Source organism: Chiloscyllium plagiosum, chromosome 24, assembly GCF_004010195.1.
Source record: "Chiloscyllium plagiosum isolate BGI_BamShark_2017 chromosome 24, ASM401019v2, whole genome shotgun sequence".
NCBI classification, from domain to species: domain Eukaryota; kingdom Metazoa; phylum Chordata; class Chondrichthyes; order Orectolobiformes; family Hemiscylliidae; genus Chiloscyllium; species Chiloscyllium plagiosum.
Genome location: NC_057733.1, coordinates 5206406 through 5233028, shown reverse-complemented (window position 1 = coordinate 5233028; position 26623 = coordinate 5206406). Strand labels below are relative to the sequence as shown.

Genomic DNA, 26623 nt, shown 5'->3' with positions numbered 1-26623 from the left:
ACAACAATAGGGTCCCTCTTGTCCTTACCTACCATCCCACCAGCACCCACATCCAGAGGATCATAAGCTGCTACTTCCACCACCTCCAGACACACACACACACACACCCATCCCATCCTCACCAGCTTTCCACAGGGATCACCCCATGGGACACCCTGGTTCACTCCTCCTTCACAACCAAACCACCCCCCACCACAACGCACACACAACCTCATGGCACCTTCCCCTGCAACTGAAGAAGGTGTAACACTTGCCCATTTAATTCCTCCTTCCTCAGTATCCGGGGCCCAAACACACCTTCCAGGTGAAGCAGCACTTTATTTGCACTTCACACAATCTCGTCTACTGCATTCACTACTCACAATGTGGTCTCCTCTACGTTGGAAAAACAAAGTGTAGACTGGGTGACTGCTTTGCAGAATATCTACGTTCTGCCCTCAAAAAAGACCCTGAGCTTCCACTTGAAGAGTGAGGTGCTAGAATAGCACAGCAGCTCAGGCAGCATCTGAGGAGCAGGAGAATTGACATTTTGGGCAAAAACCCTTCATCAGGAATGAGGCTTGTGAGTCAAGGAGGCTGAGAGATAAATAGGAGGGGGTGTGGCTGGGGGTGGAAGGCAGCTGTGAATGCATTAACTAGATGAAGGTAGGGGTGAAGGTGATTTGTCAGAGGGGAGGGTGGAGCAGATAGATGGGAAGGAAGATGGACAGGTAGGACAGTTCAAGTGGGTGATGCCAAGTTGGAAGGTTGGGACTGGGATAAGGTGGTGGTGGGGGGGGGGGGGGGGGAGTAGGGAAATTGGTGAAATCCACATTGATCCTATGTGGTTGGAAGGTCCAAAGGTGGAAAATGAGGCGTTCTTCCTCCAGGCGTTGGGTGCTTAGGGTTTGGTGGTGGAGCAGGCCCAGGACTTGCATGTCCTTGGTGAAGTGGGAGGGACAGTTGAAGTGTTCAGCCACAGGGCAGTGGGGTTGGTTGGTGCATGTGTCCCAGAGATGTTCTCTGAAACGATCTGCAAGTAGGCATCCTTTTTCCCCAATGCAGAGGAGACCACATTGGGAGCAACAGATGCAGTAGATGACCTGTGTGGAAGTGTAGGTAAATTTCTGTCGGAAGTGGAAGGATCCTTTGGGGTCTTGGACAGAGGTGAAGGGGAGGTGTGGGCACAGGTTTTACACTTTTTACAATGGCAGGGGAAGGTACCGGGAGGGGAGGATGGATTGATAGGGGCGTGGACCTGACAAGGAAGTCACAGATGGAATAGTCTCTCTGAAATGCAGATAGGGGTCGGGAGGGAACTATATCTCTGGTGGTGGAGCCTGTTTGTAGATGGTGGAAATAACGGAGAATGATGCAATGTATCTGGAGGTTGGTGGGGTGGAAGGTGAGGAACAGGGGTATTCTAACCTTGTTGTGGTTGGAGAGGAGAAGTTCAAGGACAGAAGTGCGGGAAGTGGAGGAGATATGTTGGAGGGCATCAACAATCATGGGGGATGAGAAATTTGAAGGCGGCCATATGGAATGTTCTATGGTGGAAATTGTCCTCCTGGGAGCAGATGTGGCAGAGGCAGAGGATTTGAGAACAAGGGAGAGCATTTTTACAGGAGGCAGGGTGGGAGGTGTAGTCCAGGTAGCTGTGGGAACTGGTAGGTTTGTAGTAAATGTCCGTGTTGAGTTGGTTGCCAGAGATGGAGATGAAGAGGTCCAGGAAGGGGAGGGAGGTGTCAAGAGATGGTCCAGGTGAACTTGAGGTCAGAGTGGAATATGTTGGTGAAGTTGATGAACTGTTCAACCTCTTGTGGAAGCACAAGGTGGTGCCAATACAGTCATTGATGTATTGGAGGAAAAGGTTGAGAATGGTTCTGGCGTAACCGTTGAAGATAGATTGTTCCACATAGCCGACAAAGAGACAGGCATAGCTGGGGCCCTTGCGGGTGCTCAAAGTTACCCCTTTAGTCTGGAGGAAGTGGAAGGATTGGAAGGAGAAATTGTTGGAAGAAGGGACAAAGCAAAAGAGATTATCACATGGTCTGCTATTATACACTACCCACTGTCAGCTAATGGTGTCTGTCGTCCTCATTAGCATCTATTCATTTCCCCAGGCTGACCTAAACCACTCCTTTATCTGTCCAATTTCTTTTTCTCTCTCTCTTTGGGCTCTGTTTACATCCAACTAGTTTGCTTTTCCCCCCTCCCCACCTTCTGTATTAAAACCATCTTTTCCCTAGCTACCATCAGTTCTGAAGAAGGGTCACTGGACCTGAAACGTTATCTCAGATCTTTCTTCAGATTCTCCCAGACCTGCTGAGTTCTTCCAGTAATTTCTGTTTCGGTCCCAACCTAAGCTGACTGTTTTGCTTTCTTCCCATAGATCCATCAATCCCCAAACTCCCACACGTGCACATACACCAAGCCCCACTCCCCTCCCAAAGGTAACACAGGAGATCTGCATGAGACCATACACACACACAGTAGCTATATTACAATACTGTTATGACGCCTTTATGAAGGTGAATGTTTATGTTACAGTTTTATGGTTTTGTCCAATGCACTCACCTGTGAAACCACACGCTTCAGCCAATAGGAATGTACTCCATGACATCAGGAAGAAAAGGGCAGTCTCCAGCAATGGAAAATCTCGAAGTCTGGTGAATTTTGTAACGTGTACAGGTTAAGGAAAATATTCAGGAGTCATCCAGCAGAGAGAGGCCTTTCAGCTTATTGGGCCTGCACCATGTATCCACAGCAATCCCACTTTCCAGCACTTTGTTCATAACCTTGAATGTTATGACATTTCAGGTGCTCCTCGAAGTACATTTTAAAGGTTTCCCAATCCAACTACACTCACTTCACCTGACTAAAGGGCAACATCCTGAAAGCTTGTGATTCCAAATAAACCTGTTGGACTATAGCCTGGTGTCATGCGACTTCCGACCTTGTCCACCCGTCCAACACCAGCACATCCACATCACAACTCCCTTTCCTGGCATGTATTCCAGACCCCCACCACCCTCTGGGTGAAACCTTTGCGCCATATCCTAAATCTCCTGAATTTCGCCTTAAAATGATTCCCCTTTGTTAGTGACCCCTCAACTAAGGGGATCAGCTGCTTCCTAATCCCAACCCTGTCTATGTCCCTCATTATCTTATACACCTCTATTAGGTCACCCCTCAACCCTCTTTATTGCAAAAAAAAACCCCCGAGCTTATCCCGCCCCTCTCCATCGCTGATATGCTCCATCCCAGGCAACATCCTGGTGAATCTCCTCAGCACCCCCTCCAGTACAATCACATCCTTTCCATAGTGTGGGGACTAGAACTGCACACAGTATTCCAGCTGTGGCCTGACCAATGCTCTGTACAACTCCAACATAAACTTCCTGCTCTTACAATCTACACCTCGTCTGATAAAGGTAAGTGTTTTGTACAACTTCTTAACTACCCTACTAACGTGACCTGCCACCTTCAGGGATCTGTAGACAAGCACCCCATGATCCTTCTGTCCCTGGTCTTCCTAGTGCCCGGCCATTTATTGAATACTCCCTTACTTTGTGTCTTCTTCTAAAGTTAATTAGGCTTAAATTCCATCTGCCACTGATCTGTTCTTCTGACCAATCCATCTATATTTTCCTGTCACCTAAGACCTTCTTTATCACTGTCAACCACCCAGCCAATCTTTGTGTCATCCAGAAACTTACTGATCATACCCCTCCCGCATTCTCATCTATATCATTTATATGGACCACAAACAATAAGGACCCAGTACTGATCCCTATGGTACACCATTAAACACCGAGCTCCAGTCTCTCAGCCATCTACCATCACCTTCTGTCACCTGTCACTAAGCCAATCTTGGATCCATTGTGTCAAGTTAGCCTGGGTCCCATCCGCTTTTAAATTCTTTATCAGTCTCCCATGTGGAGTTTTGTCAAAGGCTTTGCTGAAATCCACATGTACATTCTACTTTCATTTACACAGCTGGTCACCTCCTCAAAAATGTAATCAAGTTTGTTAGGTATGACCTCACTCTGACAAGGCCATACTGACTAACCCTGGCCTTTCTAAATGGAGATTAACTTTCTCCCTCACTGTTGTCTCTGATAGTTCCCTGTCACTGATGTGAGACTCATTGGTCTGTAGATCCCTGTCTATCTCTAACACCCTTCTTGTAAAGTGGAACGACATTAGCTGTTCTCCAGGCATCTGGCACCTCTCCTGGGGCCAGACACAAATTAAACATTTGGGTCAGAGTCCCTGTAATTTCCTCCCTCATTTCCCATAGCAGCCTGGGAAACAATTCACCCAGACCATGAGGATTTCTTCAGTTTTAAACACATCAAAACCTCCAATACCTCCTCAATCATGTGAGGAGTAAGGGTACTCTGTGATGAGGGAGCAAGACACACTCAGAGATCCCTTGGAGGACTCTGTTCTGTACAATGTATATACTGTCTGGAGCTTCATTCATTCCAAGCTCCAGTTAGAACCTTCCAGAAGAATTTCAAAGAAACTGTTCACATCTCACCCATGGTCACTCTGCAGGTCCTGGAGTCTGCGCAGGTTACTAAATAAACATAAAGCTACAAACCTTCTCAAAACTTGCTAAGAACATAAAGGAACTTACATTTCATTGGCACCTCTCCCATTCTTAGAATTTCACAGCCAATGAAGACGGTTAAACATTGACACTGTCATAATTTAGGAAACGTGTGGCCAGTTTGTGCACAAGATCCCACAAACAGTAAAGTCAAAATGCTGAGATAATCTGATCAATCCATTGATGAAGTGACACCAGCAAGTAATCCCAGACTCATTTTTCATTTAGACATTTAGGGGACATGCGTGCGGCTGGCTGGGCCAACATTTATTGCATATCTCTAACTGCCCCCTCGAGAAGGTGGGGGTGAGCTGCTTTCTTGAACTGCTGCAGTCCATGTGCTGTTGGTTGACCTACAATGCTCTTAGGGAGAAAATTCCAAGATTTTGACTCAGTGACACTGAAGTAATGGTGATATATTTCCAAGTCAGGATGGTGAGTGACTTGGAAGGGAACTCGCAGTGATTATGTTCCCATGTATCTGCTGCCCTTGTCCTTCCAGGTGGAAGCAACCGTGGGTTTGGAAGGTGCTATCTGAGGATCTTTGGTGAATCTCTGCAGTGCACCTTGTAGATAGTACACACTGCTGCTACTGAGCGTTGGTGGTGGAGAGAGTGGATGCGGTGCCAATCAAGTGGGCTGCTTTGTCCTGGATGGTGTCAAGGTTCTTGAAGGTTGTTGGAGCCACAACCATCCAGGCAAGAGGGGAGTATTCCATCACACTCCTTTACAGCACAGAGACAGATCTTTCAGTCCAACCCGTCCATGCCGACCAGATATCCTAATCTAATCTATTCTCATTTGCCAGCACTTGGCCCATAGCCCTCTAAACCCTTCCTCTATTCACATACCCATCTAGATGCCTCTTAACTGTTGTAATTTTAACAGTTGCCACCACTTCCTCGAGCAGCTCATCCCATACATGTGTGAAAAATTTGTCCCTTAGGTCCCTTTAAGTCTTTCCACTCTCACCCTAAACCTCTGCCCTCTAGTTCTGGACTCCCCCATCCCTGGGAAAAGACCTTCGCTATTCACCCTATCCATGCCCCTCATGATTTTATAAACCTCTATAAGGTCATCCCTCAACCTACGACAGTCCAGGGAAAACAGCCCCAGCCTATTCAGCCTCTCCCTATAGCTCAAATCCTCCAACCCTGGCAACATCCTTGTAAATCTTTACTGAACCATTTCAGGTTTCACAAAATCCTAAAGTAGGGAGACCAGAATTGCACACAATATTCCAAAAGTGGCCAAACCAATGTCCTGTACAGCTGCAACATGAACTCCCAACTCCTGTACTCAATGCATTCTGCCTTGTGGATGGTAGAGAGGTTGTGGAGAGTTGGGAGGTGAATTACTCGCCACAGTAATGATGGTAACATTATTGAATGTCAAGTAGTGATAGTTAGATTTTTGTCCGTTAAAGATGGTCACTGCCTGGCACTTATGTGGCACATGGCTATTTGCCTCTAATCAGCCCAGCCTCAATTTTGTTGAATTTGAACATATTAAGTGTCTGAGGAGTTGTGAATGGTGCTGAACATTGTGCAATCATCAGCAAACATCACCACTTCTGGCCTCATGATGGAGGCAAGGTCACTGATGAAGCGGGTGAAGATGGTTGGGCCTAGGACACTACCCTGAGGAACTCCTGCAGAGATTCCTGGAACTGAGGTGACTCACATTCAACAACCATGACCATCTTCCTATTTTCTAATTGGAGCTTGAAACGAATAGATAGTACACACATCGCACAGAACAGAGTCCACCAAGGGACCTCGGAGTGTGTCTTACTCCCTCCCTCACCACACGGTGCATCTTCCTTACTCTCACAGGGCTGAGGAGGTATTGGAGGTTTTGATTCCAACCAGCAGAAAGTTAGCTTCCAATTCCAACTGATTCCAGTTTTGCCAGGACTCCAGGATGCCATACTTATGGCATGTCAAGGACTGTCACTCTCACCTCACTTATGGAATCTAACTCTTTTGTTGATTTGAACCAATGTTATGATGACAGAACAAAATCCTGGTAGTTAGAACATAGAACATAGGAAAGTACAGAACAGAACAGGCCCTTCGGCCCACGATGTTGTGCCGAGGATTATTCCTAATCTAAAACAAAATAAACTAACCTACGCACCCCTCAATTCACTGCATATCCAGCAGTCGCTTAAATGTCCCTAATGACTCTGCTTCCACCACCGCCGCTGGCAACGCATTCCATGCATTCACAACTCTTTGCATAAAGAACCTACCTCTGGCGTCTCCTTTATACCTTCCTCCTAATATCTTCAAACTATGACCCCTTGAGGCAGTCAGTCCTGCCTTGGGGAAAAGTCTTCGACTATTGACTCTATCCATGCCTCTCATTACCTATACTCCCTAGTAGCATCATGCATGCTCCTACACCCTGATGTCTGCAGCAGTTCAAGGCAATTAAGGATGGCAATAATGAATACACAAAATGCAGGCTTAGTCTTGCAGCAATGTCCTCTAGGACCCAACCAGTTTGAACAGTAGCACTCTTTATAATGGACACTGAAATTCCCCACCCAGAGTACACTTTCAGCCCTTGCCACCCTCACTGCTTCTTTCAAATGTTGTTCTACATGGAGGAGTATCAATTCATCAGCCGAGGGAGATGGCACATGGTAATCAGCAGGAGGTTTCCTTGCCCATGTTTAATCTGCTGCCATGAAACTTCATGGGGTCCAGAGTCAATGTTGAGCACTCCCAGGGCAACTCCCGCCCGACTGTAACCTACTGTACAGCCAGTTCTGCTGGGTCATACCCGGGGATAGTGATGATGGTGTCTAGGACATTGCCTGTAGAGTATGGGTATGAGTGTGTCAGGCTGCTGCTTCACTAGTCTGTGAGACAGCTCTCCCAATTTTGGCACTAGCCCCCAGATGTTATTGAGGAGGAGTTTCAGATCCAATTAGTCTTTCCCTGAGTAACAGCAGAATCTGTACTCAAGGCCATTGTTCAATCAGGGGAAGCCTATATGGAGAATTGAAACTGAAGGATATCAGAGCAGTAACCACACCCGTGGCTGATCCCAGAGCAAATGATCCACTGAATATTCCAAGAAATAATCCAAATGACTTGAACATGGCAGCCACGTCAAAGTTGTGAGCATTAACTCCTTCAGGCTGATAGGCCACAATTGATCTAATGGAACAGAGATTCCAGTTAGACAATGTACACCAAACCAAACGTCAAACAACACTCAGTTCACGCACAGCACAGATCTCAAAACTTACACAATCAAGAAAATCCACTTCCACCCATAAACTCATAGGTCCTCCAACAGCCCGGCACTCCCTCAGCACTGACCCTCTGACAGTCCAGCACTCCCTCAGTACTGACTTTTTGACAGTGTGGCACTCCCTCAGCACTGATCCTCCGACAGTGTGGCACTCCCTCAGTGCTGACCCCCTGACAGTGCGGCGCTCCCCTAGTAGTGACCCTCCGACAGTGCGGCGCTCTCTCAGTACTGACCCTCCGACAATGTGGTACTCCCTCAGTACTGACTCTTTGACGGCGGGGCACTCCCTCAGCACTGATCCTCCGACAGTGTGGCACTCCCTCAGCGCTGACCCCCTGACAGTGCGGCGCTCCCGTAGTAGTGACCCTCCGACAGTGCGGCGCTCTCTTAGTACTGACCCTCCGACAGTGTGGTACTGACCCTCTGACAGTGCGGCGCCCCCTCAGCACTGACCCTCTGATAATGCAGCGCTCCTCCGCACTGACCCTATGACAGTGCAGCGTTCCCTCAGCACTGATCCTCCGACACTGCAGTGCTCCCTCAGCACTGACCCTGTGACAGTGCAGCATCAATGTCCAGAGTGGCCATTTGGCCTATCGAGTTAACGTGACTAGTTGAACAATTGCAGAATCACAGAAGTGATCCAACACAGATGGAAGCCATTGATGCCTGCACTGGCTCTCCCACAAGCACCATGACTTAGTGCTATTCTTCCTGCCTTTTCCCCATTCTCAAACACATCATTTCTGTTTAAACCTGCCTCCACCACATTGAACCTGCCTCCACCACATTTCCTGGCAGTGCATTTCAGACCATAACTACTCGCTGGGTGAAAAAGGTTTCTTTCTCACATCACAATTCCGATCTTTCCAGATCACTTTAAATCAGTGCCCTCTCATTCTTGATCCTTTTATGAGCATCAGCAATTTTTCCCCGATCTGTTCTATCCAGCCCACACTGGATTTCTAAAACCTCTCTCAAATCTAGTTCAGTTTGAGATAAAGCCCTCTGACCGTCTGCTGATTTGAACCTCTCAGTTACCCAGTCAGAAACAATCCCCTCAGGGTGGGAGAGAATGCTACAAACACAGGACACGCCAGGACATCTGACATTTGCAAATCACGTCATCCATTATTGCCATCTTCAGGGACTGCCCATTTAAATTACCTTGGAAAGGCAGCGTTATTTCTTTATTTATTCATTGTGTGGGATATGGGTGTTGCTGGCTGGTCAGCATTTGTTGCCTGTCCCCAGTTGCCCTCCTTGAGAAGGTGGGAGTGAGCTGTCTTCTTGAACCGCTGCAGTCCCTGTGCTGTAGGTTCACCCATAATTCCCTCAGGGAGAGAATTATAGGATTTTGACCCAACGACACTGAAGGAACGGTGATATATTTCCAAATCAGGAGGGGAACTTGCAGAGGGTCGTGTTCCCATGTATCTGCTGCCCTTGTCCTTCTACTTGGAAGTGGTCGTTAGGGCAAGATAAAGACAGCAATAAACAAGAACCTTCACTCCGGTTTGAGTCAAGGCTTTGGTGACTGAAATTTGCAGAAAACAGATGATGAGGTATTTGGAAGATTATCCCATGAGAAACAACTCTTGTTTAATACAGAGAGTTTGTACTAACCACACGCAGGCACCTTACCCAACCTCATGACACAATCAATTATTCCATACACTGACTCACAACCTCCAGAACTCTCAGTACCATGTGATGGGTCCGTTTTAAACTTGAAGTGTTGTTTTGGAGTAGTTTGATTGGTTTTGAGATGACATTCAGATTCCAGGAGGCCAGTTCTCACTGAGTAAAGCTCAATACCCACTTCTGAACCAGAGAAAAAGTCTGAATCCAACCTGATGGTCACTGATCCGATCATTAGGGTAAAGGAGATGGAAAAACGGGGACAGACCAGAATTCAAATTAGATGTGAACTGCAGAGTAGCAAATCGCAACTCAATCTTCACAGGGTACTTTGGGATCTTTGAAGAGAATCTTCACCTGAAGATGTAGACACAAGCACATGTACATTCTGGTTAATAACCACAAGTACAGCACCCAGGTACACTGTGCTCCCTTATCTGGAGCTTTTACTTTAGGTTGAGTTAATCTCCCAGGTATGGAATAATACACCAAACAAAAATGCAGAAAGAATAATATGCACTGAAAAGTCAGAAAAGGAAACCTGAGTAGCAACTGCATTTTACAAATTCCCAGAATTTTGGAAAGTCAGTCTATATATAATGGTTAGGTTGTTGTCTGTACAAAATATTACACGTTCATTTATACAATCACCTGAATGTATGTAAACTGTTTTGTGCATGTAAATAATACAAATTAGGGCATGCTTATATGTACAAACATATGAAATATTCAAAAATGCAAGTGCATATAATGCTGCAAATATTAAATTTGTATGCATAAATATTACACAAAAAGGTAATTATATATTCATGCAATTGCATATTCATGTGTGATTATGTATTTGTACATGTAAATATTACAATTGGGGTGTGCAAACGCACTATATTCATGTATGCTAGTATCTTTTCATTGATGCAATTGCTACCAAGAGTTTAGACAACTATAGTTTACTCCACATCCAGTGGGCTCTGCACACATGTTTATAGTTTACTCCAACCCTGTGCTGTTGGACAGTCGAGTGCCAATGGAATCAGGTGCTGCATTTTTCCCATAACAATTAAGAATTCTGTAAACAGATTATATAATTATTATGTTTAAATATATTTAAAGAGTGAAAGTAATTTAGTGAAAGAAAGGGGTTCATTTTAAACTCCATGGTACTAGTTTTGCCAGAGGATAATTAATAAGGCTCAATGATGCTGATGTCCATTACTGAACTCCTGACTTTTTACACACACCAATCAAACCAAGAACAAAGGCAATATCACACTGATCCTCCCAACAACAGACAACCTTCCATTCTAAGTTAATTCCTGTTCAAAAGCATACTGAAGAACATGAAAAATAGTAGGACACGACCACTCGGCCCATCGAACCTACCTCATTTAATACTATCACAGCGGATCTTTAGGCTTCAACTTCCCTTTCCCGCCCACTCCCTGTTTCCCTGAATTCCCAGAGACCAATTACCTGTCTTTCCCAGCCTGAAATATATTCAACTGTGAAGCATCCACAATTTCCAGGGAGACAGTTCCTAAGATGCACAACTCCCCGACTGAAGGCATTGCTCATTACCTCAGTCCACAATGGTCAGCCCCTTCCCCTGAGATATTTCCTGCCAACCCTATTTTGCAGATTCTAACAGAGATGGTGTGTTGAACTGAATATTTTCATGGACGGTGTGAGACAGAAGCTTGGGACGATGGGATTTTTCACTAATATCTGGTAGAGGATCATTCTGTTCACCCTGTCAAGTGCTGTTGTGAGATCCATAAAAACAAGCCAGTGTTTGCTGCTCTCTGCACCTCTCTCAAAGCTGGGGTATATCATGTCTCGTGTTGACCTGCCTGTACTGAATCCACATTGTACCTCTGAGTATATTCTGTTGGCTAGTTTCTGGGACCTGTTATAGTGAATTTGGCGAGGGACATCCCAGTGTGGCTGAGGAGTGAGATGCCCTGGTAATTCTGGCAGTCTCCTCTGTTGCTTTGTTGGCGTGTTGTGGTTTGCAGCACACATTTTCTGTGGGGTAGAACCTTCTCTCCAGCAGAGCAGAAAGTAGTTATTGAGATGTGGTCCCAAGTGAGGCTTTCCATACTTGAGAAGTTCAGTCGGTATCCTGGGTTTTCCTAGTGTTTTGTTGTGAGATGTTATCATTGAATCTTATCGTTTCGGTGTTTCTGCTGCAGCAGCAGCAGTTGAAGGGCAGGAACTTGGACCAGGGAACGGTAAGTCACTGATTTGAACCTTTAAAAACTTACCACGATCAGAGGATTAGATAGGGTAGACAGTGAGAGTCTTTTTCCTAGGATGATGACGTCAGCGTGTACGAGGGGACATAATTACACATTGAGAGGTGATAGATTTAAGACAGATGTCAGAGGCAGGTTCTTTACACAGAGAGTGGTAAGGGCGTGGAATGCCCTACCTGCTAATGTAGTTAACTCAGCCACATTAGGGAGATTTAAACAACCCTTAGATAAGCACATGGATGATGATGGGATAGTGTAGGGGGAGGGGCTGAGAACAGTTCACAGGTCGGCGCAATTTCGAGGGCCGAAGGGCCTGTTCTGCGCTGTATTGTTCTATGTTCTATGACTGTGTTCTGAAGGGATGCCTGGGACCTAATGCTATGAGGAACAGGATGGGTATTCTTTCTAATCGGTTCAGGGGTGTTACAACATACCTCTAAAGCAGGTGGGACTTGAACCTGGACCTTCTGGCTCAGAGGTAGAAACACTACCATTGCACCACAAGAGTCCCTAAGGAATGAATAAATTAATGAAGAGTGAACTTATTGGGTGTGAATTGTTTATATAAATATGGGATGCTAGTGATTAGAGGGGGTGAGCTGTATGGGGTGTGGTTAACTGAAATAAAGCTCTTGCTTATTGGCTTGATTTCTCTTTAAATCCGGTGATCTTTTGGGATTCAATTAGGGTGTCAAAGGCCTTTTTAAGGTCTGAGTAATGAGAGTTCTGCATCAAACTTGTAATGCTAGAAGCACATCGAGTACAGACAGAAATATCCGTCTCATGTGAGTAATACTGAAGCGTAGTCTGTACCGAGTGGGAAATTTGCTTTTTCCTTTGAGTGAATACTTTCCCATCTGCATATTTTGAAGGGGTAACTTTAATGGTGGGTCCCAGGACTTTTTTGATACTGTCATCCATTATCACAAGCGATTTGCACTTCTTCAGATAGATTGGTCTAATACTGGTTGGCACGGTAACTTGCCATCTTCTGAACCTCTACCTTAATGAGCATGAGATTGTCACATCCTTTAGGATTAAGGGACAGGTTGTGAGTGAAGTGAGCTGTGTACTTTGTTACAAGGATGGAACTCTTTCTGTTTGTGGGGTCTGGACCAATCTTTGTTCCTGTTTCTGATTTCTCAAACATTTCTGCAGCTTCAGAGATACTTGCTGCTTCATCAGCATCATCAGGTGAATCCTCAGGTAGAAGGGCAGCCCAAGACTCTGAGAAGTTGTGACGTTTGTCATCATCCCTCGTACATGGAATGTTGGTGTGAAGAAGGGAACTGAGAAGTGAGCGACCAATATCAGACTCTGCACTGTGATGGGTACGGGTGTGAAGAATGTTGGACAGATCACATCTTCCGGTAATTATCAGGTCAATTGGTGCTAGAGACCAAAACCATATATGACACTGTGACACTTTATGCTACTGTCTGCCTGAGATGGAGGTGTTGGTAACACAGAGTCCATGCTGTGCTCAAAGGCAGCAGCTATCCACATTCTTTCATTTTGCCAACAACATGAAGACAGAGGCATGTTTCATCTGATCCAACTCATGTTCCAGATTTTGTTCCCAAAAGGCAGATGCTACAGATTATCAACAAGAATGTGGGAGAAGACAAATTTTTCTTCAGCATTAACATATGACTTTGGTGAATAATGATGGTGACAAACCTCCATCCATTAGCAGATAGAAGTTATATGGTGTTCAGAAATCGGAACAGCCATCTCAATGACTGGCATCAATCAGTTGATATTCAGTAATCAGTATCAGTGATATGAATCATTGTTCATATTCACCCTGCTCACCTGGACTTTGGTCATGCCATCGAATTTCTAATATTAATGTCATCATCACCAGGCCTCTAGCTCACAGTCGAAGAACACTGTTCCATTATATTGTCCATTGGCTATTAGTCCTCATTCATTCCAGGATTCACAGTCCTGACATTCCAGCTCCCAAACTGCACAATCTTTGCACTTTGCTTCTTGGGTACTGACTATCCAATCGCTGTCAAGATAGGATTCCAAAACTATTACCACCCATCTTAAAGTTCAGCTTCTACAAACTCGCAAACATCTTTAACATTGAAACAAGTAACAACTGAGCTACTTGTTCTCACAGGCACATTTTAGCCAATTCAATCAGTTAACTTCCCACATTGAACAGCTATTGTAGACTGCTCTAGGAAATGGTGATTTTTGTAGGAAAAAAAAGTGATGATTGGGTTGCATTTGAAGATGTTTGATCTGGAGCCCATTTATTTGATGCTCAGCTGGATCATACTGGGATTTACCAAGTGCCTTCTTCCACTCTGTTAATACCTGTCCAGGGGCAGAGGCAGAGGTTACAGCTCACACATGGGACTTCTCCGCCAACTCAGAGCCCAGGGAACCAGAAACGAAGCATCCAGGAGCTCCAGCAAGTGCCTTGCAGTGGAATACTCCAGGATGTCTTCAACTAGTGACTACGCAATATATTGGAATAGAAGAGCAGGAGGAGTCCTTTCAGCCCTTCAAATCTGTAATATGACAGAATAATCAGGCCAGCACTGTAGATGGGAGGGTGACCAGCAGGGATATCAAATGTCAGTGGTTTACTATCACGTGTTAATGCAGACGTTGAAGTGATTCAAGCAGCATGTGGTGGCTCTGACTTTTCATTAGCTAGGTTCAAATCCATCCCAGAAATGAGGGGAAAGGTCATGCTGTGTGTTGCAGATTGTCAACATGAAATAAGTTCTCGAGCTTTAGCCCAGTGCCAAGTTGTGATATTGGCAGCACAGAGCTCAGAGGATTGACGGTTGGGGAGAAACTGCTGACTAACAGCTTCTACCCTAGGATGTGAGAGGCTGGGTGTTGGTTCAATGGACAAGAAGCTTCAGTCCTTATCTAACCTACTGTGGGAGGCTGCAACTACTGGCATCCCATTGCCCAGCTCAAAACTGACTGAATGGTTGAGTTACTGTGACAATAACTGCAAAATAAAACCTTCTTAAAAAATTGCATAAGAGAAATGAAAAATCCAAATCTTCATTTGTCTCTTAGTGCTGGGCACCAACAAGAATTAAACAACTGTCGTTTTAATGTGACCAACAGAGAATTTGTCTCTTATTTTATAGTCAGCTTCAGGAAATACTTACGAAGATAGGACAATGGCGACAGCATCATTGAGAACACTTTCCCCAAACAGCAGGGCGTACAGATCCACATCAGCCTGTAGCTCGTTAAATATTGTGAGCACAGTCACTGCAAAAGGACAGATCTCATTAATAAAACCCTCCCAGTAGAACATCCACGCTTACGCCCCTCTGACAGTCTAACTTTCTGGAAACACAGCCACCACCAGGCGGAAGAGAGAGGGCAGGGAGAGAGTTTGGTGGGGGTGGGGGAGACAGAGGGAGGATGTGGGGAGACCGAAAGGGCGAGAGACACAGGGGCAACACCAGACAGTCTTCCTCAGCTGGGGAGGGGGGACCTGGATATTTCGAAACTGAACACAACCCCACTCAGAAGAGGCCATTATACCCATTATACCTCTGTCAGCCTTTGAAATGATCTATTCAATCAGTTTCCATTCAGTACTCTTCCCTGGTAAATATGAAAATGTTTCCACAAGCACATTTTCCTTTGGAAAGCTCCTAATGGATATTTTTGCAATGTGCTCCACATCACAGTTCACTGATAAAAGAAACTCTCCCCATCTCCTTTTACACATTATCTTCAGATGATGTCACTCTGGTTACCAAACCTTCCAATGCTGAAACAGCTTCTCCTTCCTCATTTTATTAAATTCCATCATGTTTCTGGAAAATCCCCATTAAGTCTACTCTTAACCTTCTCTGTCCTAAGGAGAACAATCCCAGCTTCTCCACACTGACTTGAGGGTTAAATCTGGAACCACCTGGTTAACTCTCCGAGTCAGGCAGTTACAATATTAGGAGGAGGCCATTTGCCCCATCATATCTGTGCTGTTGACAAAGCTCTGATCACACTGATCCCATTTTCCAACTTTTGGCCTGTAGTCTGGAGGCCATGGAAATGCATGTGAGTATCTAATTATTACTTAAATGTTACACAAGTTTCTGATTCAACTGTCCTTTCAGGCATTGAGTTCCAGGCTTGCACAAGCCTCTGCAAGAAAATATTTCTCCTCAACTCTTAGCTTTCTATCTCTTATCTATGCCCCTGGTTAGTGTGACAATTCTGTCACTTTCAGACTTTTTTTTGCCTTTTTTTTAACAAAGGTTGTAAGGCAGAGGTATTGAGCTGTCTCTAAGAAAGTAAACAATTTGTGAGGCTTTGGGTTTTTTTTCACGTTGGAATGTGGCAGCTCTCTCAGATCAGGGTTTCTGGGATTTTTAGATTTTAAGTCTAGTTTTAAGCAGAAGCTCTCAGGGTGTCAAGAGTTGGAAGCTTCAGTGACTATCTCCTGGCTGCTACACTCTCTGAATTTTCTCTTGATGTTTTTTCCCTCCTTGACAGGAGAACTGCATGTGAAAATTTGTGTCTCAATTTGACTTTTTGCCAAGAGGTGTGTTTATGGGATGTTACTCTATTGGAACAGTTAATTAGAAATATGTGCTTTATCTATTATTCTGTTAACTTTGTTTATATTTTCTGATGTATAAATCAATTGTGTTTTGCTTAATGTTGGGTAGTTTGACCAGTCACATAGCATCTGGAACCTTTAAAATAAAAAAAGATTCGGGTCTAGACTACCTTCTTCAAATATTTTGAGGGTGTCTGATCTGGCCCATAATATTAGTCACTCCCATAACAGTGGAAAAAGTATCTTCCTTTCCACCATCTCTGCAACTCTTAGTGAGTTTTGAGAAGATTTGTAGCTCAGGTTGAGGTTCTGGATTTAAAGGCTACATCCGGAGGCTCACTGATAATGTTACCCAGTATGGTGACAAAACGTCTGAAACCAAACCTTCCAGCTCAGCGACCAAACCCACATCCAGAATATATCTCTATCAGGTCCCCTCCCAACCTCCAATGCTCCAAGGAAAATAATTCCAGCCTATCCAATCCTTCCTGGTGGTTCAGACCCTCCAGCCCTAACAACATGCTGGTGAATCTCCTCGACACCCTCACGAGTGTAATCCTCACCCTTCCTATAACATGATGACCAAAACTACATGCACTACTCCAGGTGAGGCATACCAAGTGTTTTATACATTTCCAGCATTGTCTCCTTGCTCTTATATTCTTTGTCATGCCTAATAAAGTATCCTGTTTGGCCTCTTAAACACTTTATCTACCTATCTTGCTGCCTTCAGGATTTGTGGGTATACCTACCCAGGGTCCCACTATTCAATCCCTTGCCTCGTTTTCCTCTTCCTTCCCTGAGTTTAATTCTATTTGCAATGCTGTGTCCACTTATATTCTCTCACAGTTAATGACTATACTCCTCACGTGTTAACATCCTACCAATTTTCCTGTCTTGATCACACTGTAATAGTGTAAAGTTAAAATTTCAGTAACTGTTCATGGATTGAAAGAATGAGCAATAACTCTGCCTGGAGTATCTCTTCAGGGAGAAGGACAAACTGCTGTACAGGGATTGAGAGCAATTCACCATGACTGAAAAATAAAGCTACATAAACACAACTGTTTAACAACTGCTTGATAACTGGCTGACTCATGCCACAAGGACAAATGATTGCCTTGCAGAAGAATTTAAGGAGTTAATCACAGGAAAGTTATGTCTTCAAACAGACAATAGCCAATGTAACAAGAAACGGATAAGCTACAGATTTAGTGGCTTCAGGAGTGTCATCAATAATGTCACACCATAAACCTGAAGGAGCAAAATGAGTATAAGAATTCAACTCTAGGATTCTTCAACAGCAAAACTTGGAAGAACCACACTGCACAAGGATCGAACACTTGACATATCCAAAGACAGACGCTGTTGGTTGGAACTGTAGCTAAATTCCACCATAAATTGGGTAATAGCCAAGGTGAGTTGTGAGGATTAGCTTGCTTACTTGCGGGTCTTATTCTGGCTGCTACATGCAATGAAGTTTAAACCATTGTTTCGGTATTTGATAATCTGTGAGGTTTCTTACTGAGCAGCCGAATTAAAGGTAGTTTATAGTAAATTACAAACAAAGACACCTCCTACATGCAAGTCCAAATCATTCACATACTCCAAAACTGAGTCCTGTGAAACTTCATTGAAAACGGATTTCCAATCACAAAAACATCCCCTAACACCACCCTCTGCTTCCTGAGTCTCAGCCAATTTTGGATCCGACATACCCCTTTGCCTTGGATCCCATGGGCTCTCACATTCTTGACCAGATTGCAATAAGGAATAAGAACAAAAGCCTTGTGACATCAAATGCGTTCCCTCCATCCTGGTTACCTCCTCAAAAACAAGATCAAATTTGTCAAAAATGATCTTTCCTTAATAGATTCATGCTGACTATCTCTGAATAATCAGTGTAGATGCATTTTGATGCTGAGAATTGGTGGCCTTTGTGTGGAGCCACAGAAAATGGGGGAGATACTAAATGAATATTTTGCATCACTATTTACTGTGGAAAAAGATATGGAAGATATAGACTGTAGGGAAATAGATGGTGACACCTTGCAAAATGTCCAGGTTACAGAGGAGGAAGTGCTGGATGTCTTGAAAAGGGTAAAGGTGAATAAATCCCCAGAACCTGATCAGGTGTACCCGAGAACTCTGTGGGAAGCTAGAGAAGTGATTGCTGGGCCCCTTGCTGAGATATTTGTATCATCGATAGTCACAGGTGAGGTGCCCAAAGACTGGAGGTTGGCAAACGTGGTGCCACTAAATAAGAAGGGTGGTAAAGACAAGCCAGGGAACTATAGACTGGTGAGCCTTACCTCGGTGGTGGGCAAGTTATTGGAGGAAATCCTGAGGGGCAGGATGTATATGTATTTGGAAAGGCAAGGACTGATTCGGGATAGTCAACATGGCTTTGTGTGTGGGAAATCATGTCTCACAAACTTGATTGAGTATTTTGAAGAAGTAACAAAGAGGATGGATGAGGGCAGAGCAGCAGATGTGATTTATATGGACTTCATGGGAGACTGATTAGCAAGGTTAGATCTCACGGAATACAGGGAGAACTAGCCATTTAGATACAGAACTGGTTCAAAGGTGGAAGACAGAGGGTGGTAGTGGAGGGATGCTTTTCAGACTGGAGGCCTGTGACCAGTGGAGTGCCACAAGGAAATGTGCTGGGCCCTCTACTTTTTGTCATTCACATAGATGATTTGGATTTGGAGGTACAGTTAGTAAGTTTGCAGATGACACCAAAATTGGAGGTGTAATGGACAGCAAAGAGGGTTACCTCAGATTACAACAGGATCTGGACCAGATGGGCCAATGGGCTGAGAGGTGGCAGATGGAGTTTAATTCAGATAAATGTGAGGTGCCGCATTTTAGGAAAGCAAATCTTAGCAGGACTTATACACTTAATGGTAAGGTCCTAGGGAGTGTTGCTGAACAAAGAGACCTTGGAGTGCAGGTTCATAGCTCCTTGAAAGTGGAGTCGCAAGTAGATAGAATAGTGAAGGTGGCGTTTGGTATGCTTTCCTTTATTGGTTACAGTACTGAGGAAAGGAGTTGGGAGGTCATGTTGCAGCGGTACAGGACATTGGTTAGGCCACTGTTGGAATACTGCATGCAATTCTGGTCTCCGTCCTATCGGAAAGATGTTGTGAAACTTGAAAGAGTTCAGAAAAGATTTACAAGGATGTTGCCAGGGTTGGAGGATTTGAACTATAGGAAGAGGCTGAACAGGCTGGGGCTGTTTTCCCTGGAGCATCGGAGGCTGAGGGGTGACCTTATAGAGGTTTACAAAATTGTGAGGGGCATGGATAGGATAGATAGGCAAAGTCTTTTCCCTGGGGTCAGGGAGTCCAGAACTAGAGGGCATAGGTTTAGGGTGAGAGGGGAAAGATATAAAAGAGATCTAAGGGTCACCGTTTTCACACAGAGGGTGGTACATGTATGGAATGAGCTGCCAGAGGAAGTGGTGGAAGCTGATACAATTGCAACATTTAACGGGCATTTGGATGGGTATATGAATAGGAAGGGTTTGGAGGGATATGGGCCAGGTGTTAGCAGGTGGGACTAGATTGGGTTTGGATATCTGGTCGGCATGGACTGGGTTGGAACGAAGGGTCTGTTTCCATGCTGTACATCTCTATGACTCTAATTTCTCCACTGAGGTTAAACTGAGTGGCTTGTAATTTACTGGCCTATTCCTTCCTCCCTTTCTTAATAATGGGATAATGTTTGCAGATTTTCAGCACTTCACTTGTGGACAGAGAGTATTTGAAAACTACTGACAAATGCCCCTGATGTCTCCTCCTTTGCCTGTCTCAGCTACCTGGTATATACTTCAGCCACACCTGTGGATTTATCACTTTCTAAGCTGCTAAACCACTGGTACCTCCTCTCTCTATGTTAATTTCTTCTAATCTCCCACATACCCTCACCAAAACCTCGACATTCTTGGACACGATACTTCAGTTGAGGATGAACCAATGTTTTATGAAGGTTCACCACAATATCCTTCCTTTTGCTTTTTAATTATCTATTCACGAAGCCCAGACTACCCCTTTACCTTTCTGAAATAGAAGAAAGTCAAAGATCTGGCAGTGTATCTGAAGCAGCCAGACCTGATGAGTTTTTACAGCATTTGCTGTCTTTTTTCAGATCATAAGCATCCAGAGTATTTAGTTTTTGTTTTGTTCCGATATTACCTGTGATTTTGTGAAGCTGCGAACCATCTCAGCAGTGGCTACAAGAGCAGGTCAGAGACTAGGAATACTGCTGCAGGTAACTCACCTTCTGACTCCCCAAAACCTGTTCACCATCTACAAGGCACAAGTCAGGAGTGTGATGGAATACTCCCCACTTGCCTGGATGGGTGCAGCTCCAACAACATTCAAGAAGTTCGACACCATCCAGGACAACGCAGCCCATTTGATTGGCATCACATCCACAAACATTCACTCCCTCCACCACCGATGCTCGCTAGCAGCAGTCTGTACTATAAATAAGATGCACTGCAAGAATTCACCAAGACAGCACTTTCCAAACCCATGACCACTTCCATCTGGAAGGACAAGGGCAGCAGATACATGGGAACACCACTCCCTGCAAGTTCCCCTCCAAACCACTCACCATCCTGACTTGGAAATATATCGCTGTTCCTCACTGTCACTGGGTCAAAATCCTGGAATTCCCTCCCTAAGAGCATTGTGGGTCTACCTCCAGCACATAGACTGAAGTGGTTCAAGAAAGCAGCAAACCATCACCTTTCCAAGGGCAAGCAGGCATGGACAATAAATATTGGCCCAGCCAGTGACACCCATGTCTCACAAGTGAATAAAAAGGAAGAGATTATTGTAAAACTGTAATCAGTTCATTAATGTCCTACAGAATGAAACTTACTTACCTGCCTGCTCTACATGTGATTCCACTCCAACACTTACAATAAAGATGGTTTTCTCAACTAGGACTGGGTGATAAATGCCAGCCTTGCCAATGGGATTCACATCCCTGAATAAACCTTGTTAAAGGCCAATATATCTATGCTCACAATGAGGCATAGGTAGGTCCATGAGACACCTATCACCTGCCACAGTCTGAATTAGAATCCCTACTGTGTGGGAATGGGCCCTTCGGCCCAACAAGTCCACACCAACCCTCCGAAGAGTATCCCGCCCAGACTCATTCCCCTACATTTACCCCTGACTAATGCAGCTAATCTACACATCCCTGAACAGTATGGACAATTTAGCATGGCCAATTCACCTAACCTCCACATCTTTGGATTTTGGGAGAGAACCGGAGCACTCGGAGGAAACCCACGCAGAAACAGGGAGAATGTGCAAACTCCATGCAGACAGTCACTCGAGGCTGGAATTGAACTGGGGTCCCTGGCACTGTGAGGCAGCAGTGCTAACCACTGAGCCATTGTGCTACCCCAAAATCCTTCAGCCTCCCATCGCCACCCATTCCTCAATGTCACTTCCTTGCTTCCTCTTTCCCTCACACCCCACCTCCTCCACCTGCCCTATCTTGTGTCCAGTGTGAAGTCTTTCCGGTCAATGAGTCATTTTCACGTACCTGGGTCAGTCGCAGAAATAAAAGCCCCAAATAACAGGCAATCGGTGAAATAAAAGTCCCTGTTCAGTTGACCAATCAGAGCCATCAGCTTGACACAGCCATACATAATCAGCCTATTGGAAGAGAGAAGCAGCTGTGAATTCACTCTGGGCAGTGATTGGGCAGATGGAGTTAGCTCAGTTTGGGCAAAGTCAGTGTGTGGGAACAGAACGGGATATCCTGGGGTTGTCTCACACACAGGCCAGGACTAGGATAACCCCCACCTCTGTCCCTGTCACATTCCCCTCACCTCCCACACGATAAAGGGCCAGGGGGACACAACCTGACTATACATTTCCAAACTGCAAAAAAACTCTCATTCCCTCTCTGATGATTTACCCCAAGACTGTGACTCTCTGTTCTAGACCCCAGTAATGGGTTAAAAAACTTCAGTGTTCACCCTATCAAGCCCCTTCATAAGCTTGCGCACCTGAATTCCCTCTCATTCTTCTAAACCCCACAGAATATGGACCCAATTTGGTCTGTCCTTCAGAAAAAGACAACCTTCCCATCCCAGAGTTCACATGCAATACAGGGAGATGATTCCATAGACATGGAGAGAGCACTGCACTGTATTTCACTTCCTTATTCTGGTGGGCACTTCAACTCTGTACAGTAAAGGACACCATTGCATTTGCCTTCCTGACATTCTGTGATTACGAAGAAAACTGCAACCAAAATAAAAGGTCTTTGTTTGTCAACTGATGTAACCAAATATTTTGGAAGTGAGATGGGAAATGGAGGCAGCAATATTTTGTCTGAACCATTGATAGGTCCTTAATGAACAGGAAGGATGCATGTTCTGCCCTCTATTGGCCAACATGTTTGGCTGCATATGAAACATTCTGACACATTCTCACAATGAAGAGGAAAGTTTTCTGAGGATATGAATGGTTAGAATTGTGAACATGCAGATTAAAGTGTTGTTAATACTCACCCAATGACAGTGCAGGAGATGGCAGTCCCAATGAAAGCATATGCCAAAATGGAACCCAAGTTTCGGAAGAAATGTCGCTGTAAACACAAACAGCTATAAATTTCCCAACACACTGAATACAAACAGATCTTTGAGAAGCAGGAATTTAAAACTTGACATTCACCCTCAAAAATATCACAATCAGCACTGAATATCCCAAATGCCATAGGATCTGCTCTAGGATCAGACTGAGAGATGTGGCTGAAGGCAATGTTACCGTTAATAGATACATCCGCTCTAACAGACATTTAACTAAGCTACTGAAAAATTCATCAGTCACTCTGATAAATATCCCAATTCAAAGACTGCACTCACCCGTTTGAGACTGTAACCAGCGTAGAATATAATGGGTGGGAGCAAAATGTTAAAGAACACCTCAGGGTCAAAAGTCACCTGTATATTGGAATGGAGAGAACAGAGTTAAAACCCAGACTGGCAAAGTGAGGCAGGGTGTTATCTTGGGACTTTCTCTGCCCTCTCCCCACCCAGCTAATTCCATCCCATCACCCACCTTAATCCTAATACCCCATCTCCCTCTCCCCATTTCTCACTCACTGCACCCTCAAGCCCATTCCTCTCCCTTGCTCCAACACACACCACTCTCACTCCCTACCCCTCCTATTTCTCTCAACCAACAAGCCCACCCACCTCGATCTCCCCCAAAGGTCCTGGATTTCTCCGATCAGTGGTCAGAACAAATGGGTAGTTTTACCTTTTGCAGCATCTCATTATTTTCCACGTTATTTATGTCTTTGGGGTTGATTTCACTTTTCAGTGTGTATTCATAAAACCTCCCACTGACATTAATTAATAATGTAGAAGGGCTGTCTTCCAGCTCACAGCTCAGGGTCACGTTACTGACATCTGCTGGAACGTGGATCCCGTATCGGAGAACAATTCCAACCAACAGCCCTGCCAAACAGGCAAAGAGACAGGTTAGACAGAGAACTGCACACACCACTGACTCTCCAAAATCTTTCTTACAGTTACAAACTTAGCAGCAAAACTCAACTTCAATTTCTCATGTCAATGTCAAGCTCATTTATATCACTGAAAAAAATTAAGAGATTCAATCCCTGATCCCTGAACACTCCATCAGACGTTAGGAGAGTGGGCAAAAAAGTGGCAGATGAAGTACAATGTAGGAGAATGTGAGGTCATGCACCTTGGTAGGAAGAACAGGGGAGAAATGGGGAGAACATTCAGAAACCTCAAGTGCAAAGAGACTCGGGAGTTCTTTTCCAGGTTTCTCTTATGGTAAGCTTGCAGCTTGGGTCAGTAGTTAGGAAGGCAAATACAATGATGGCATTCACCTTGAGAGGACTAGAATATAAAAGCAGAGATGTATTTCTGAGTCTTTATAAGGCTCTGGTCAGACCACATTTGGAATAATGTGAGCTATTTTGGGCCCCATACCTCAGGAAAGATGTATTTGCCCTGGAGCAGAGTCCAGAGGAGGTTCAGGAGAATGATTCCAGGAGTGAAAGGCTTAACATATGACAACTCTTGGACTACACTCGATGGAATTTAGAAGGATGGGGGTGGGGGTGGGGGTGGAGGGGAAGAATCAATTGAAACATACAGAATACTAAACAGCCTGGACAGAGTGCATATTGGGAAGATATTTCCATTAGTAAGAGACTAGGACCCAAGGACATAGTCTTAGAGAAAAGGGAAGACCTTTTTAAACGGAGATAAGGAGTAACTTCTTCAACCAGAGAGCGGTGAATCTGTGGAATTCATTGCCACAGAAGGCTGTAGAGGCCAGGTCATTGAGTATAATTAAAACAGAGATAGATAGGTTCTTGATTGCCAAGGTTTTGGGGGGGAAAGTGAGAAAATGGGTTTGAATGACAGAGCAGACTTGATGGGCCAAATGGCCTAATTTCTGCTTATATGTCTTATGGTCTAATGATTCCTTGATTAGTAGGGGAACAGGGGTTACCGGGAGAATGGGAGTGAGAAACCTATCAGCCATGAATGAATGTGGGACAAGCTCAATGGGCTGAATGGCCTGATTCTGCTCCTATATCTTATGGTCCTATGCTGTGGATGGCGACAGTTCTACCATTAACAAGACAGAAGTCCAAAGTTTGATGAATCTTTTCTACTTGCTTGGATGGGTAAAGCTCCAAGAACACAAAACCTTGGCTGGAGGTGAACCTACACAGGGTGTACTGCTGGGGTCCATTGCCTTGCTGAAAGATACTGCATATCTGTGTTACCTTTCCCATGGGCAAGGACACCCAGGACTCTTTGGAGATCACAGTTCCCAACCTCATTATTTCAGAAATACTCTGCATTTGTATTTTTCATAGCAAAGTGGATGTTATATTCCATCCAATGTGCTCTTCCTACCTCACTCAGAAACTGTTCAAGAAAGGGAATAGCGATAATCCTGAGAATCTCAAACAAGTCAGTCTTGCATCTGTGGTGGGCAAAGTATTGGAGAGGGTTCTGAGAGACAGGATTTATGACTACTTGGAAAACCATAGTTTGATTAGAGATAGTCAGCATGGTTTTGAGGGGCAGGTCATGCCTCACACACCTTATAGAATCCTTTGAGGATGTGACAAAACACATTGATGATGGTAGAACGGTGGATGTGGTATATACGGATTTTAACAAGGTTCCCCATGGTAGGCTCATTCAGAAAGTAAAGAGGCATGGGATACAGGGAAACCTGTCTGTCTGGACACAGAATTGGCTGACCCATAGAAGAGGAGAGTGGTCATAGATAGAAAATATTCAGCCTGGAGCTCAGTGACAAGTGGTGATCCGCAGAGATCAGTTCTAGGACCTCTGCTCTTTGCGATTGTTATAAATGACTTGGATGAGGAAGTGGAAGGGTGGGTTACTAAGTTTGCCGATGACATGAAGGTTGGTGGAGTGGTGGATAGTGTGGAGGGCTGTTGTAGGTTGCAGTGGGGCAATGACAGGATCAGAACTGGGATGATAAGTGACAAATAGAGTTCAACCTGGAAAAGTGTGAAGTGATTAATTTTGCAAGGTTGAATTTGAATGCAGATTACAGTATGGGTATCCGTTATTCAATAGAATGGGTACCCAATAAACACAGTCCATCGATTTAAACGGTTAGACTCACCTTCCCAGAAGTCCTTCGCTCCTCCCTCGCACCTCTCGGCAATTTCTCAACAACAAACCTAAGTAAGTACATACAACGCACCCAGAAACTTTAGCCACGTTACCATATATCAAAGCCATCTCTGAAATGACTTCTAGATTACTTAGTCCTCGCGGCATCATGGCAGCCCACAAACCTACCAACATCCTTAAACAGCAGCTGATGAACCCTATACAAACAACCAACAAAACTAATGTCATTTATAAAATACCGTGCAAGGGCTGTAACAAACACCACATTGGACAAAGAGGCAGAAAACTAGCCACCAGGATACATAAACATTAACTAGCCTCAAAAAAGACATGACGCTCTCTCGCTAGTATCCTCACATACAGATGAGGAAGGACATCACTTTGACTGGGACAATACATCCATCCTAGGACAAGCCAAACAGAGAGACACACGAGAATTCTCAGAAGCATGGCATTCCAACCAGAACTCTGCCAACAAACATGTTGACTTGGACTCCATTTACCACTCTCTGAGGAAAAGAACGAGAAATGATATCACCCACCATAAGAAATCTAAACACAAATAAAAAGTGGGACATAACACCAGCTCTTCACTGGAGGCA

The 26623-nt window shown here is 44.6% G+C and overlaps 1 protein-coding gene across 1 annotated transcript in view; it reads right to left on the bottom strand.

Moving 5' to 3' along the window:
* The window catches only part of slc9a6a (solute carrier family 9 member A6a), a 72607-nt gene extending 46439 nt beyond the window's left edge, over positions 1 to 26168 (bottom strand). The window contains exons 1-8 of the mRNA XM_043715213.1: positions 26114 to 26168; positions 23617 to 23816; positions 23220 to 23297; positions 22866 to 22942; positions 21890 to 22002; positions 14907 to 15012; positions 7626 to 7767; positions 2557 to 2662 (exon numbers count right to left, since the gene is read on the bottom strand). Coding sequence (XP_043571148.1) covers positions 2557 to 2662; positions 7626 to 7767; positions 14907 to 15012; positions 21890 to 22002; positions 22866 to 22942; positions 23220 to 23297; positions 23617 to 23816; positions 26114 to 26168 — 877 coding nt within the window. The remainder of the gene's footprint in view (positions 1 to 2556; positions 2663 to 7625; positions 7768 to 14906; positions 15013 to 21889; positions 22003 to 22865; positions 22943 to 23219; positions 23298 to 23616; positions 23817 to 26113) is intronic.
* Between the last annotated feature and the right edge of the window lie 455 nt (positions 26169 to 26623).